At 37.3% G+C, this 13,875-nt stretch overlaps 1 protein-coding gene across 9 annotated transcripts in view; it reads right to left on the bottom strand.

Moving 5' to 3' along the window:
* Positions 1-13,875, bottom strand: part of LOC132202729 (neural-cadherin) — a 199,474-nt gene that overhangs the window by 131,584 nt on the left and 54,015 nt on the right. For 5 of the 9 annotated variants that reach the window (XM_059629845.1, XM_059629843.1, XM_059629839.1 and 2 more), the window contains exons 4-16: positions 12,467-12,658; positions 11,819-12,065; positions 11,540-11,756; positions 10,910-11,186; positions 10,427-10,703; positions 10,179-10,371; positions 9,629-9,754; positions 9,424-9,570; positions 9,142-9,333; positions 5,957-6,147; positions 4,038-4,227; positions 3,791-3,973; positions 2,816-3,005 (exon numbers count right to left, since the gene is read on the bottom strand). In XM_059629845.1, coding sequence (XP_059485828.1) covers positions 2,816-3,005; positions 3,791-3,973; positions 4,038-4,227; positions 5,957-6,147; positions 9,142-9,333; positions 9,424-9,570; positions 9,629-9,754; positions 10,179-10,371; positions 10,427-10,703; positions 10,910-11,186; positions 11,540-11,756; positions 11,819-12,065; positions 12,467-12,658 — 2,622 coding nt within the window. Of the gene's footprint in view, positions 1-2,815; positions 3,006-3,790; positions 3,974-4,037; positions 4,228-5,956; positions 6,148-6,679; positions 6,871-9,141; positions 9,334-9,423; positions 9,571-9,628; positions 9,755-10,178; positions 10,372-10,426; positions 10,704-10,909; positions 11,187-11,539; positions 11,757-11,818; positions 12,066-12,466; positions 12,659-13,875 lie in introns of all 9 variants that reach the window. The other 4 variants (XM_059629844.1, XM_059629838.1, XM_059629841.1 and 1 more) reach the window with 1 other exon arrangement.

Raw genomic sequence — 13,875 nt, forward strand, 5'->3', positions numbered from 1 at the left:
CTGTTTGATATTCATATCTGGAAAGGGCAGAGTTGCAATGAAAAAACCAGATTTTTTTATCTTTGAAAGTTCTTTTCAAAACCTATTCTATATTTTTTGTAGACAGACCAAAACTGAATTCCCTTCTCCGAGCAATCTTGTCAGCTTTGGCCGAAAACCTCGTTTGTTACACCCAAAATTACCCCCAGCTCGCTGCCCATGCAATTTCTTTTTAATTAATTTCAACATGGCGCGGCGGGTGCGTATAATATGAATGTACACCCACCAGCAGAGCAGTATCATAACAATAATAATTCGAGCTGCCGGCAATTCGCCCGACTCGGCACGCATTTCGTTGGCTGGCGCGAGAGAGAAAGTGGCTCCGGGCCGAAGAAGTGTCACGTGTGACAGATTGCGCTGCAGAAAACTAACCCCACGCCGCTCAAGTTCCGCCGCCCGCCCGTCCGCTCTTTATTAAGCAATACTCTACCACCGGCTGGATGCGAACAACTACTACAACTGCCACTCACAGCTGAACGAAAATAAAAGAGAAAATAGAGGCGAAACTTGATGGAGAATGCAAAACACCAGGAATAAGAAATTAAATTTTGCTCCGTAGAACCAGACCACACACCATACTGAAATTGTTTTGGATAATTTATTCTATAATTAATACTCTTCAGCTCCAAATTTGTGTTATCAAAATTCATTTACGGGAGCTCATTACCCATAAAACAAAGAAAGTAGCCATAAACAATGTGACAAATGCAATTTATAATATTTAATTTATGGATAATTTTTTGGGCAGAGAATTCCCAGTGAGACATTAACACGCAATTTGCAACTATACTAGAGCATATGGAGGACGAAATTAACTGATAATTATTACATTTAGTCGTTGTAGAAAATCCATGAAATCTATATTTTAATTTTTTGAAATGATTTCTAAACTTTATAGGAAAAAAGTGGTATGATATTGCATAAATTTATAAGAATCAGCACATTTGACTGACAATTAATGAAAATATTATTTATTTAGAATAATACACATTAATTTTTATTTAATAAGACGAAATAGTATAATTTAATTTTTTTTATTTATATTAAAATGCCTTAAACAATTTTAATTTGTATAATTTTAAATTTCACACAGTAGAATTTAAATTTTAATTCAATTATTTTATCTTTTGACCTTTGGCGTTAAAAACTTCTAAATCAACCCTTTCTAACCCCTAAAAAACAATTCGGGAGGAGCAACTTACTTCTCAATAGCAGACAAGTGCATTCGCGCAGAAGTCGGAAATAAACCACTTACTTACTTAGGTCTTTTAATGAGCAAACTGGCGACGAACGGCGGAGGAGGAGTCGGACGATAAAACTGCCGAGAATATACAACAATACAAAACTTTCGGTCGACTGTGTTTCTCTGTCTCTGTGTGCACGAATGTAACAAAATATGGGACGAGTGTGTAAAAAGCAGTGCTGCCGAGCGTAATGGAGAGAACTTTGTTTCAGTCCAGGCTTATGCCATTTCATACCCTTTCATAAAACACACGCGACGACGGATGAGAGCAGAGCAAATAAAATATGAAAGGGATGACATCCGAAGTTGGAGCGCCGGATTTAATTAAACGAAAAATCTTGCTGGCGCCGCTCTTGTCTTGATTTAATTCGCGAACGTCGCTTTTTCAATATCCCCCGGCCGTCGAGCTCCATTTGAATAATCTTTTCGGCCGGACGAGCGAACGAGCCGAGTCAAATGCCCTCGCGCCTTTTCGCTTTGACGAATGTTTCATTCTGTGTGTCAGCGCCACTTTCATCGGATTTGTTGCAAATTTCAGCCTCAAGGGACCGGAGCGCTTGAAAGGACCAAAATTGCTAAAATTCAAAGCACTGCAAAGGCTGATTTTTTGTTCAATGCGGACGTCAAATATTTTTAAAAGTGTATAAAAAGTTGAATCCTTTCCGGGAAACACTTTCATGGGCTAAAAACGGACAGCAAATCTCCATTCACTATTTCGATTTGAATCATCTGTTTGCTTTATAAAAATTCAGTCTACACAGTAAAAAGCAAGCAATGCTAATGTTTTCTTTCTCTCTTGTTTTAAAATTTTCGTTTTTTGTCATTTATTTGGATGAGTTCATGTATGGGGCATGGTTGCCCTAAATTCGTACCCAATAAACATTTTCTTGAAACTTAAAAAAATTTAAAAGCTTAGAAAATTTTCCAATTTCGCTTTAATTTTATTGTTTCTTAATTTAAAAATAATTGCATGTTTTTAATTGTGTTGATATAAGAAGAAATGTAAAATATGAAAATTGATTAAAATTAATTATTGATAAATATTAATATTAATTAAATTTCGATCATCTTCGGCCTGTTTAGGAATAAAAGCCACGCAATAACCGTAAGTTGCTTCCCGCAAGGAAAACCGCAAGTCGAGAGGGAAATATCGGCGGCTTCCCTCCTTTGCTTTCTTTTCTTTTCCGCTCGTTTCTTGCCTCTCTCAAGAGGATTTTTTGTTATCTCAACGAAAACAGGCCGTGCGCGAAATAAAAAGAAGCTCGTCCGCTTCTTCTTCTTTTACTTTTCTCATCCCGTCCGTTTATGTATATTTCGCTGGCGATACACGCCCTGTAATGGACGTCAATCACAGATTACCCCCCAAAAACACACTCATGCATAAGAAAGGAGCAGCCTGGCGGAGATTCTCCTCTTTTTTTAATTAATCACGAACTGCAAACTTTTCCAATCAGCTCCTTCGAGGGTGAGCGAGCAAGAGAGATTAATGGTTCGGGCCAGGCTGCTGCCGAAAGAAATCAGGGCTGTACTCACCGGAGTTGGGCTGTCCGTTGCTGTTGGGCCGGGCCGAGGGGGCGCCGTCGCGCGCCTCCACCTCCAGGGCGTAGGCACCCTGCTTTTCTCTGTCGAACACCACTTTGGTGAAGATCTCGCCGGTCTGCATGTTGATCTCAAAGTGCTCCTTGCCCTCATTGCGTGACGATTCAACCACAAAGTAGTAGACCTAAACGGACAAAGAGATGTTTGAATTTGAAAGTTTAAAAAAAAAGTGAGGGTGGATTTAGAAAAAAAGTAATCATCCTGCAATTAAACCATGTAAACTGTGGTGAATTTGTGAATAAAACAGGTGAAATCTGGAAAGATTAATTTTTTGTTGTTTCAAACTGAAGATGATATAAAAATTAAGTGAATCCCAATATCTCAAACGTTGAGAGCAATGACTTTTTTATACTTTATAAAAATTAGTATTTGTGTTTGATAAAGACAATAAAAAATTAGTATTACTAATGCTATCATCTTTCAAAATGTTAGCAACAGTTTCCTGCAATTGTGCTCCGCATATATGTAGTAAATAAAATTTCTAATTATTCTCCATGCATCTAGTGTACCTATTAATTATGTATATCAATACATTCATTATATAAAGACATTTCATCTATGTTGTTTTTTTTATTATTTATTAAATATTAAAAGCAAAAATGGTAAAAATGTTTTTGTACGAAATAATTAGAATATTATGTACATATTTGTTTTAACACGCAATCACTAATATAATATAATAAAAAAATCCATCTATTAAAATAAAATATAATAATAAATAAAAATATATCTATGATACAAATATTTAAAATTAAAATAATATAATAAAAATGTTATAACTGTTTATTTGCTTGTCTTTAGATGATTCATTTTGTTCATGTCACCTTACATAATTTTTAGCCCCAAAATAAAATTTTCTGCGTTTGATTTTTGTTTTTTACAAATTAGACAGAATTTATTTGGGCTCACCTGGTTGTTAGGGAAGGTTCCGTCCTTGTCGATGGCGTTGATTTGGGTCACCTTGGTGCCAATTGGTTCGCCCTCGAGAACGGTTTCCTGCTCTCGCTCGGTGAACAATGGGATTTCGTCGTTCACGTCCTCCAGCATGATGTACACAGTGGCTTCAGAAGCCAACTGCTGCGCGCCGTTGTTCTGCAAAAATAGGGACGAGGTGAAGAAAGAGGCAAAAAAGGTGTATAATGCTTTTATGCCCTACCTCAACTCGAATGGTGAGGTTGTACTCCTTGAAGGTTTCATAGTCTAGCGGGTGATTTACTTTTATATCGGCCCACGTAAAACCATTATCAGAACGCTGTTGCAGGTAGAACGTGTGGAATTTATTGGTCTGCGCCGTCGAACCGGGCATGAGCCGGTAGAAAACGGTCGGATTGTTTTCAATGCCGGAGCTGCAAGGGTTGCGGGAGGAGAATTAATTCGAGTACTTCAATCGTAGCCAGAGGAAAATGGGTTAAAATAAAAAGAGGAGGACAATCAAACTCAATTTATGACCTGACTAATGGATTAATTAATTAATAGCAAAAAAATAATAAAAATGTAAATTTCGCCTGATTTTACACATCAGAGAGATTCTGAAGCTCTCCTGAGGCTGATTGATTGATTAATGCGGGGTTAATTATGTAATCAAAACTAACTCAATCAATGGAATATAAAAACTCACACCTCGCGCTTGTTTTTTAGACGAAAAACAAGAAAGCTACCAAAGGCTACGTAATATACATGCCACAAAAATCAAAATATGTTCTCGAACGACGTCGAAAAACAATGAAAAAATGTACAAAAATGGTTGCTGCTGCTTTATTTTTCAGTGTGTCTCTTTCACCAAAAAATGCAAAGCGATGGTTGATTACTTTGTCTGGGTATATAACTTTTTCTCATATGTATGGATCGGATATGGTTCGAGGGCTGGGAATATGTATAAATATATAAAGTTGGGGCAAAAACAACAAACGAAAAATACAACCTCCCGGTCATAGATGGGGAGGCTTTGCGTGCATGCGAAATTCAACATTGTTTGTCGAAATGAATAAAAAATAAAGTGAGTGAGGGGGTGAGTTCATGCGCGTCCGCAGCGTTGTGTAACACAGACAGAGAGCAGCTCCAGCAGCCATAGATATAAATCTTCCCTGCTTGTAACATATATATCTGCATTTGTGTGGAAAAACAAAAAAGTGCGTGGCGGAAAATATACATTTATAAAACACAGAAATTAAAACGAAAAAATATTAGTTGCAAATTCAGCAAGCATTAGGATTAATAAAAAACAACATGCCTTAAAAATTGCAGCGAATTTCTGCCGATTTTTTTTCTCTTTGTCTCAAAAGGCACGAAATTTGCTGCTGTTATAAAGTAAAGGTTAGAAAATATACAAATTAAAATGAACGCGTGCGTCTGTACAGCAGCGTGGGGCTGAAATACAAGTCCCTTCAGTTGCCGCACAAGCGTGAAAAATAACAAAACTTTATATGCACACATTTATTTTTATCTGACAAGCATGACCAAACAAATTAATCAATGAATTTATTGCCAACGTGCTGGGCGAGTGGAAAATGACAAAAAAAAAATATATGTAAAAAAAATTTATGCACACGTGACATGGGCAAACGACAAAAATTTAACTTTGGTGTTATTTTGGTGCAGCAGATTTTGCAGCTATCAGGGTTTGAATCTTTCAAAAAGGTGCACTTGTGCCAGACAGTGACTTCAAATTTGGTCATGCATTTAAAAAAGAAAAAATGGGCAAAAAATGTCGATTTTAAAATTAAATTTCGAAGTTATTAAAAATTATTATGGAACAATCGACATTTTTGCAACCCATTAATACCAACAAAAAACCTTATTCCAAAAAGAATAAGCTCTTCCGAGGAAACTTTCAGGCAAAGAATAAAATTAAAAAATTAAACTGGAACACTTTCTCTATTTTCTACCTAAATTACCCGGAAAGTTTCCTCGGACGAAACGAAAATGGAAAAAATGTGAGGCGGCCTGCCATAAGTATGGAAGGCCCATTGCAGAAATCGTCAAACGAAAATAAAATGCAGGGGTCGAAAAACGAGGGATTTCTCCTCGCAGAGGATGGGGTTGATTTTTTTTTCGTCAAATGCTGTGTGGACCGACCTGGCTTTTACGGAAACAACTTTGGCCCCGACGGCCGTGTCCTCTTTTATGTAGATGGGCCCGTAGACCACATGGTCCCAGACAGGAGGGTTATTGGCGCGATCGACGACGTCGACCTGTACCTCAACGGTCCTCGATAGGGGCGGATAGCCCCTATCTTGAGCCATAGCCTCTAACTTGTAAGTCTCGCGCTACACGGCCGGAAAAAAGGCCCGAAAAAAGGCGATGAAAAATTATTGGCATCAGACATATCAATCTGGTAGTAGAAGAAAGTGTGTTGTGTGTCAAGTGTGGTGTGTTAAATATATGCGGTGGCATCAAAAATCAGCAAGTTGCACACTCAAAAATTCTCTGCACATATAGAAGAAAAAAATCAGTAAGTCGACGTGTGGTTCGTGTTATTTGTGGCGGAAAAATTCTCAAATGTATATCAGCAGCAGCTTCAAAAATTCTGCAAAAACGTCGAGAGACCTGCAAAAATGGCAGAGACGTCGATCGGTAGGGCGGCCGGAAAAATGAGAGCATGGTTAAAATTAATAATCAACAATACAAATTAATTCGAGCTAAACTGGCGTCGGCGACGGTCTACGCACTTTCTATCGACAAAGCACCTGGCGCTACAAAGTCGAGCATACATACATAATTTTTTTGGGGGATTTATTTTTCCCGATTCGGACGAGAGGGGGTTCGTTTTTTTCTCTTCACCTCACTTTGGTTACAAACCTTGCTTTTATGGTGGTTACAACCGTCCCGACAGTGACATTCTCTCGGATGTGTATGGGGCCATACATATTGAGATCCCAGATGGGAGGCTTATTGTTCCTGTCGACTACGTCTAATTCGACGTCCACGTCGGCGCTCGACGGCGGTTCTCCTTTGTCAGAGGCGCGCACCCGCAGCCGGTACCTATCGCGCTGCATCACAATCAACGCCAGGGTGTTCAGAATTAGAATCACTTGTCTCGCTTGCGTGGGACAGGACCATCCACAAGGAGGTTAAATCAAATCAAAAAATTCAATGCTCAAAAATTAAATTGATATTAAATGGATAAAAATTAAAATCAAAATCACACTTTGATTAATGTGAAAACGTTACTCTTATTAAAACTACTTTTTTAATTTCTAATTTTTTAATTTTGAAAATTCGTTAAACCAAATGATACGTTTTGTTGCTCTTTTTGGTTTACTTACTGGATAACATCCCTGTTTTTGGTTCAAATCCAAAAATTCAATCACGAGTTTTTGGATTTTTGGCAATTTTTGGTAGAAGTAGTAGTAGTAGAGTTTGGAGAAGATTTTAAATGTAAAATTGGGTGCGCAACAAATGGAACAGAAGACAGAAAGAAACCATAAGTAATTAATCAACTTTTAAGTCTGTACACGAGAAATAAATCAAACACAAGAAAATTAAGGTGAGTTTTCTAATATCAAAATGATAACTTCAATAGGGCAGGCATCCTCTAAATATAATAAAAATACTATGAAGTGTGGATTAATAATTATATCAACCTTGATCGACTTTTTTTTAAATATGCCAGGCAGCTAAACTGGATTAGTCTAGGAAGGAGAACGAAATTAAGAATTAAATAAGATTCATGCTGGAAATCTGAAATCAATTAAATAAAATGTGCAGGCAGATAAATAAAATTAAGAAAAGCTACCAGTTATTTTCTATTCTAACAACTCAACAGAAATCAGTGCATTGGTCCTGAGGATAGGTATGGGCTTCAGCTACAGATAGGATTTTGCGGAGATGTCGATTTTGTATGAGAAAAAACTTGATTCAAAGGACAAATTTTGAGAGACATCTCCGATTACAGGTTTTTAGGAAGAGGCGATTTGTGCAGAGGGGAGGGAGATTCCATCTAATCTGACAAATATAGTATCCCGTTTAATTATTTTTTTTCTGTGTCAAAAACTGTTCTGATATGGCCCATACACAGTTGCAAAAAATGTCACATCAGGGCAGTTAGTAAAAATAGTCCAAAAAATTGTACTGCGTGTGTGAAGGTGTGTCCGTTACTCTCTGTGAAAATCACATCACTTTCCCACAGAGAGTTCTGCAAAAAGTAGAGATAGGTACGGTTGTTGTCCAAAAATGTACCATCACCCCCGACAAAATGCAATTACAGAAGTTTCCGCGCATCTGTAGAAATATTTTCGTATGAAAGACGGTCTCTTCGAAAGTGCCGAAAAAATTGACTGTCAAAAAATAATTTAGATATTGTATATATTTTGAATATTTTCCAGAGAAGGATTTTTCATAATTTTAAAAATATTTCCGCAGATGGCGGCAAAAATGCCAAAATTGGGAACTGTTGTATAAATAGAGAGAAAAAACAGCGTCAAAAAGTGTCCAAGTGTTAGAGAGACAGGCGCTAAAAAGCGATCAGCTCCTTTTCAGAGGCACAGGCTAGAGGGGCAAAAACGGGGCCATCTCTGTGAAACTGCGCCAAAAGAGAAAAGAGGCAAGTTATTGAGATCAGTATCAATAAATACGGTTGGTTAATGCTACGAGAAAATATATTGGGGGATGATGATAGAAAAGGCTCCTGCAAAAATCTCAGCAAAAATATACACCTTCCTCTCTCAAGAGACAAAAAGCTGCCGAAGGTGAGAAAAATGGCCGTCACCAGGGTTGCCAAAAGGGTGTCAAGACAAAAAATGTTTGTTTGATGCAGGAGGGAGAGAGGAAGGCGACAAAAATACACCCCGCTCCCAAGTCTATTCATCCAAGGATTAGAGAGAGATAAGTGCACATGAAAAATATAAAGTAGTGCACCTCCCTTCCTGGTTTGTGACTTTTTTTTCTAAAAATTAATTCGTTTTTAAACAATATATTTTTGTACAAACATTATTGAACATACACAAACCAAAAAAGGAGTGCAGGGGAGAGCAGAGAAAGAAACCCATATGAGTGAAGAATAATTGTGATTGAAAAATGTGGCACCCTAGATTGCCTATAGGTGCCTGCTGTGCTGTTTGACCAAAAACTAAATGAAACAAACATAGATCTGAATCAAGTAGTGCAATAGGGATGTGCAATTTCCATAAAATTTGTCCCATCTGGGAGCCGAGCTGATCGGCTCCGAAATGAGAAGAGCGACAAAATAAATAGTCATCTGTGCATTTGTGGTGGTTGTTTGGTGGTGTTTAAGATTGGTAAAAAAAAGTTGCAAAACTTACGTCGAGCGGCTTCTTTAGGACAATCCAGCCTGACTCAGGCTGGATTTCAAAATACTCCAGGTCTGCAGGGTTGTACGGAGCACTCAGACTGTAAACAATGGCCCCATTGTTGTCTGCGTCCTCATCAGAGGCAGACACTCTGAGAATGTTGGTGCCAATGCTTGCGTCTTGTTTCACATTTTCAACATATTTCTGAAAATAAAATTTTGCGTTAGGTCAGAAATTAAAAATTGTAAAGAATTTAATCCGTTTCAAATTTGATTTTTTGTACAAAAATGTTACCTGACGATCAAACAGAGGTGGGTTGTCGTTGACATCAGTGATTTCAACGGTGAAACTGCAGACACCCTCGAGAGAAGGTTCACCCTGATCTGTGGCCTTGACAGTGACGGACACAAATTTGCCATCGTCACCTTCACGATCAAATACCTGCAATTTTAAAAGGTTAGATGCTGAAGATGAAATATGAATTTGTCTTTGATTTTGCCTTGTTTGTTGAAACTTGACCAGTTTCTTCGTCAACAGTGAACTTTGTGCCCTTCTGATTGGGCTGCTGCACAATGGAGTACTTGACCTGGCCATTCACACCTTTGTCTTCATCAGTGGCATGGACCTGATAAAGAATTACAAAATTAGGTACCTGATTAGCGCATGTTTCTTTGTTCAGAATTAGTATTTATTTGTATTTTGATATTTTACTAATTTTTTAAATTAGGAAGAAAAAAAATAGGACCAAGTAAGTATAGCTATATGATTTCTATTAAGTACTTCAAGCTGCATACTTTCAATTTATATTTTTTGAATTCACAATAATGATTGTTGAATTTAAAAATTTTAAAGAATATTTGTCATTTAATTTTTCTGCCAAATTGTAATTTCATATTATGTAATTTTATTTATCAAATATAAAAAAGTTAAAGTAAAAAAATAAATAATATTTTTTAAGTATTTTTTTTTTATCTTTAATATATTTTACAACCTTTTCAGAGCTGAGTGTAATATTGTCTATGATACTTAAAATATAATTCTGATCAAACCTTTATGACAGGACTGCCGTTTGGCGCACCCTCTTCCACCTTGGGGTAGTACGTGCTACAGTCTTTGAAGACAGGCTTGTTGTCGTTGACATCTGTGATGAAAACGACAACCACCGCAGTGCTGGTGTGCGGCGTTTTGTCTCCGTCAATGCAGCAAGAACCGTCATCCACAGCCGTCACATTCAACTCATACCTGAAAAAAAAATTGATTTTTCACCAACATCACAAGTAAGTTTGAATTTTCTCACTTGTCCTTGTCCAAGTTGATGGCCTTGTTGTGCAACCGAATGACACCAGTGATTTCCTCAATTACGAACTGTCCCGAGGTGGTGCCTCCGTTTACGAAACCAAAGCGAACGTTGTCTCCGTCTTTGTCTGAAGCGACCACTGTAGTGACCAGCGTGTTTGGACCAGCGTTTTCGTCCACGTTTGGCGTGTAAACTTGTTGCGAGAATTTTGGTTCTTCGTCGTTTTTATTCTTGGTGTAGATGCGGATGGTGGCGGTTCCAGTCTTTGCTGGCTCACCTAATTAAAAAGTTCAAATGAGGAATTAAAATTTTGTGCAATTTTGAAAACATAAACTGTTACAAAAAATTTAAAAACAAAACTGCGCATTAAATTCAATTATTCAAATTGAATTTGAAATATATAAAAAATTGAATCAAGTATCATTATTTTTCCTTCAAAGTTTTTATAACGAGATGTTAAATATTTTATTTTAAATTAAGTACCCTTGTCCTTAGCTGTGATGGTGAATTCATAGTAGGCATTGTTGTTGTCAGCGTCAAGAGGTTTAGCGTTGGTCACAACGCCACCAGAGTCCACAGCAAAGTGTTCGTCCGAGACTTGATACTCGATTTCAGCGTTGGTGCCAGAATCTGAGTCGGTGGCCTTCACCCTGAGCAGGGAGGTGCCAATGGGAATGTCCTCGTCCACATTGTGGGCTTGGTAGTCTGGCAGCTCAAATTTGGGTGCGTTGTCATTCACATCAGTCACTCGAATTGTAAGCTGTAAATTGGGGAAAAAATGTTGGAATCAAAATGCTTATTCAATAACAAATAATTTAGTTTAAAATATATAATTATATGAAAATAAAACAATATCATTTCTTTCATTTCTACCGTTTTGCATTGATTGAACCTATTTTATTGATTTATTTTAAAAGATTTTTATTTCTTGAGAAAAAAAATATTATTTTTGATTTTTAAGTACCCCTGATACACCTAGGAACTTTAAATTTGGCTTAAATCATAAATATTGAAGTGCAGAGTACAGTATTGGTGCCCCCATGATTTAAATCAAGCTAGAAGTATTTTATTTAATGAATTTTAAGCATTGAAAGCTTCCTTAAATCAACAGACCTCAACAGAAGTTGAAAATCCACCAGAGTCCTCAGTGGCTGTGACGACCAGGGAATAAACATGGGGCTGTCTCAAATCCTCAAAGTCCAACTCTTTAGCTAGTTTGACGATGCCAGAAGTTGGTCCAATGTTGAATGTTCCAGCGCCCTGGCCTTGCGCCTTCAGGGTGTACCTGATTTCCCTGTCAGCAAATGACTTCGCCTTCACCGAGATTATGCTGGAAATAAATAAAAAAAATGGTAGAAATTCCAATTTATTTGAAAATAAAGTGTTAATTACTCTGAATCCTTCTTTTGGTTTTCGGGGATTTCCGCTTCATAGCTTGGCATGTAGAATTGAGGCGCTCGCTTGCCGCCGACGATGGAGAGGCGCTCTTCTTGGGTGGACTGGAAGCGTCTCTCATCAACCCTTCCATTCTGATCCTCAGCCTTGACGTATAGGACATACTCCATGTCCAGTTGGAAGGGTTCATTGGCTCTAGTGCGGACCACGCCTGAACGCTCGTCAACTTCAAATCGACCACCAGCTGCAAACACACGAAGAATAAGAATATGTTGCAAAAGTAATAAATTTCTACATTAAAACTTATATTCAATTCAACTTAATTGATGAAATAGAAACTAAATTTGATTAAAATATTGGAAATGAAATTTATATAAAAAAATTAAATCAGAGGCAAATTGTGGACATCATTTTTAAGTAATTTTATTCAAAGGCGAACTAATTTTTTTCAGTTTCAAGTTTCAATTCTATATATTAAACAATTTTATTATCTACTTAATCTGATAAAATAGTACCATGATTTCAACACTTTGAAAAGAAATTTCATCCTTAAGAAGGTTCATGAGTTTCAAACTTTTTTAATTCATTCATTGAAGAGGCGGGTCTCTTAAGTAGATAATTGATAGATTGATTGATTTGACTCACTTCTGTCACGGACAATGAAGTAGTGGATGTTGTGGTCGGTGTCTGGGTCTCGGGCCTGCAGCGTGAAGACGGGCGTATTGGGCGGCGCGTTGAGCTGCACCACGGCCTGCATCGGCAGGGGCCGGTTGATGAAATACGGGGGCTCGTCGTTGACGTCCTTCACGTGGATGATCACTCGCTGATTGTCGGTGTCTGCAGATTGGCAAAAAAAATTAGCACTTAATGAAACGTCCAGACAAACAAAAGAAGCAAAGACGCAAAGAAAAAAAACCAGACAGAAAAGAATGAGAAATAAATTGACCGGGAGAGTGAAAAAATAATAAAAGAGATAATGTACGACAGACTGGAAAGAATCTGCTCGGCGGTGCATGAGTTGATTTTTTACTCTTGACTTGACACTCAAAGACTTTATCAGTATCATTCAATACTGTCAAGTAGCATTTATAAAATAATAAAATATTTGAACAAATTTGTTAGTATAATTATTAATGAACACAAAAATGAAAATCAAACTAACTAAAGGACATTTTCCAATGCATAGCAAAGTACTTACAGTGCAGTCCTATTTTCCGAAGCAAAAAGAGCAGCAGGGAAATAGAAAGCATAGAGCAAGATTAATTACCAATGTACCATTTTGAAAGTGATATAAACTGGCGGATAAACTAATTGCAACGAAGTTTAATGCTGGTTAATTTGAAATAATTGGCGAACTGAATTTCTATTTTAGATACAAAAAGCTAAATATGATGTAAATTTTAATCAAAATGAACCCTGTCAAATTGCAAAATTTATGACCCTTTGCAGATTAATAGCAATTTTCATAACAATCATGAATCATAAGGTGCCATTAAAATAATGGCAGAATAATTTTCCCTCAAAAACATCGCGCGGTTCACGCTTGGGAGCTGTAAAAGCGTTCTTTATTGCATCCTTCTACACAGAATCCTCTTTTCTTTTTACACGGAACAGGACTTGCTTGCTTATGTCCGCAGCAATAGGTGGCTCTAATTATCGTGGCCGACACACGGAATCGACGCTTGTGTTAAGAGTGCTTGTTTCGCTCTGTAATCATCCTCTCACAAAAGCGCGCTCGACGGGCCGAATCACGAAACGAGAGAGATTCTCTATTGATTTTATACTATGGACCATTCCATCAGCAGACCACTATTCATCAAAGACCGATTTGCTCGCCGGAGCTGTTGGGAAATTTATTGCCTTCACGGGACGAGAAATTGTTTTACTGCTCGACGAGAAGGACAAATCGGTGGTTCATTCATAAGAAAATTTTTTGTCTGTTTGAGTAAAAACATAAATGTAAATAAAATTTGGAGGTTTTAAATTACACAAAAAAATTAAGATAATTTTTTGTAAATGTAATAAATATCTATGAAAAAGGAGCCAATCTGACA

Source organism: Neocloeon triangulifer, unplaced genomic scaffold, assembly GCF_031216515.1.
Source record: "Neocloeon triangulifer isolate White Clay Creek 2 clone unplaced genomic scaffold, ASM3121651v1 ptg000015l, whole genome shotgun sequence".
Classification (NCBI taxonomy): Eukaryota; Metazoa; Arthropoda; class Insecta; order Ephemeroptera; family Baetidae; genus Neocloeon; species Neocloeon triangulifer.